The 1,842-nt window shown below is 40.0% G+C and overlaps 1 protein-coding gene across 1 annotated transcript in view; it reads right to left on the reverse strand.

The window, feature by feature from the left end:
• Positions 1-1,842, reverse strand: part of LOC107669703 (PR domain zinc finger protein 5-like) — a 96,911-nt gene that overhangs the window by 65,238 nt on the left and 29,831 nt on the right. Inside the window, exon 8 of the mRNA XM_016462055.1 lies at positions 936-1,015. Within this exon, the coding sequence (XP_016317541.1) occupies positions 936-1,015 (80 nt within the window). The remainder of the gene's footprint in view (positions 1-935; positions 1,016-1,842) is intronic.

The raw sequence follows: 1,842 nt of genomic DNA on the forward strand, positions 1-1,842 counted from the left end.
CACATTTTAGAGTGGCCTTTTATTGTGGCCAGCCTAAGGCACACCTGTGCAATAATCATGCTGTCTAATCAGCATCTTGATATGCCACACATGTGAGGTGGATGGATTATCTCGGCAAAGGAGAAGTGCCGAGATAAGAACACAGATTTAGACAGATTTGTGAACAATATTTGAGAGAAATAGGCCTTTTGTGTACATAGAAAAAGTCTTAGATCTTTGAGTTCAGCTCATGAAAAATGGGGGCAAAAACAAAAGTGTTGCATTTATAATTTTGTGCAGTGTGTGTATATATATATATATATATATATCATTTTTTTCTTGGAGAAGTTCCAAAAACTAAGTTTAATCTGATGACATCTGAGCTAATAGAGCGCTGCACCAAACACATTTAAATTAAGTCATTGTCATATTTCAGTTGAAAATATGGCTCCTTTATGTAAATAAATTTATTCAGAAACACAGATTTATAAATGTGTTTTATTCGCAAATATCAGCAGTATTGGCCTGTCACAATTTGCAGGCTGTAAACTCATTTGATGTGTTCAAGAACCACTTCAACTGTCTCTGGATCACAGTGGTGGATTGGTGGACACTCTACGGTAAACAGTAAAGTATGTCAGATCATAGTTGTCTGCTACATCCTTCACAACCAAGCTCTCTGATCCAGCCTGCAGGATGGAGAACTGCGTGGTGCAAATTGTGTTCAGCACTAGATTTTTGAGCATGTTCATTCCATTACCTGATTTGCATAATTCCTTTAGTGCTAAAAGTGCGGACTAAAAATATGGAGCACTGCAAGCCAGAAAAAGGACAGACGGATAGATGGCATGACAGAGGAGAGAGATTAAAGCCAAAATAGATGAGCGAAAGGTAAGAAATATGAAGAGATGGACTGGATGAACGATAAGAGGAGATTTATGGAGGGATGATCTGACCTTGCGGTGCTCCTGCAGGTTGAGTGAGGATGAGCACTTCTTATTACAGATGGTGCATACCAACTTCCTGCGAGCACTGCCTACACACACACACACACACACACACACACACACACACACGCAGATCATACATCACATGAGCAGCAGGACACATCCTGATGGCATGAGGAGCTGCTAATGGAGACACTGCATCAGTTCCAAATAATAAACATCAGGAAGTCATGAATCAGTTCCTGGTTCAGCATGAAGTACAACACCAAGACGAAAACATCTATATTTAAAAGGGGTGAAAGGTCAGCTAACACGTATTTCCCGTAGAAAAGGAAGATACAATATCCCTCAATATCAGTTCTTAAAGCACTGCTATTTGAAAAGAATTGAAAAGGTCATATTCTACACTTCGTAGCACTTTATTTGGTAATACACTTTAATGTTAGTCAAGGTTTCTTGCAGCAAAAACAGTCTAATTTAGCGTTTTAGTTTTGTTTATTTGTTTGTTTTTGGTAGCGTGTCCTTAAAATTTCAATATGTAAATGAACTCTCTTGTGATTGGTTAATTTCAGCATATTGGCATACTGTTGAAACTTAAAGGTATAGTTCACCCAATGACAATTTTTTCACCCTCAAGTCGTTCCAAACCTGCATGATTTTCTTTCTTACAGTATGTTGAACACAGAAGATACTGGTAACCAGAACGTTGCTGGTAGCCATTGACTTGGAATGGAAGTGAGTGAGTGAGTGAGTGAGTGAGTGAGTGTGTGAGTGAGTGTGTGAGTGAGTGAGTGTGGAGTGAGTGTGGAGTGAGTGAGTGAGTGTGTGAGTGAGTGTGGAGTGAGTGAGCAAGTGAGTGAGCGAGTGAGTGAGCGAGTGAGTGAGCGAGTGAGTGAGGGAGTGAGCGAGCGAGCGA

The sequence above is a fragment of the Sinocyclocheilus anshuiensis genome, unplaced genomic scaffold (genome assembly GCF_001515605.1).
Source record: "Sinocyclocheilus anshuiensis isolate Anshui unplaced genomic scaffold, SAMN03320099.WGS_v1.1 scaffold416, whole genome shotgun sequence".
Classification (NCBI taxonomy): domain Eukaryota; kingdom Metazoa; phylum Chordata; class Actinopteri; order Cypriniformes; family Cyprinidae; genus Sinocyclocheilus; species Sinocyclocheilus anshuiensis.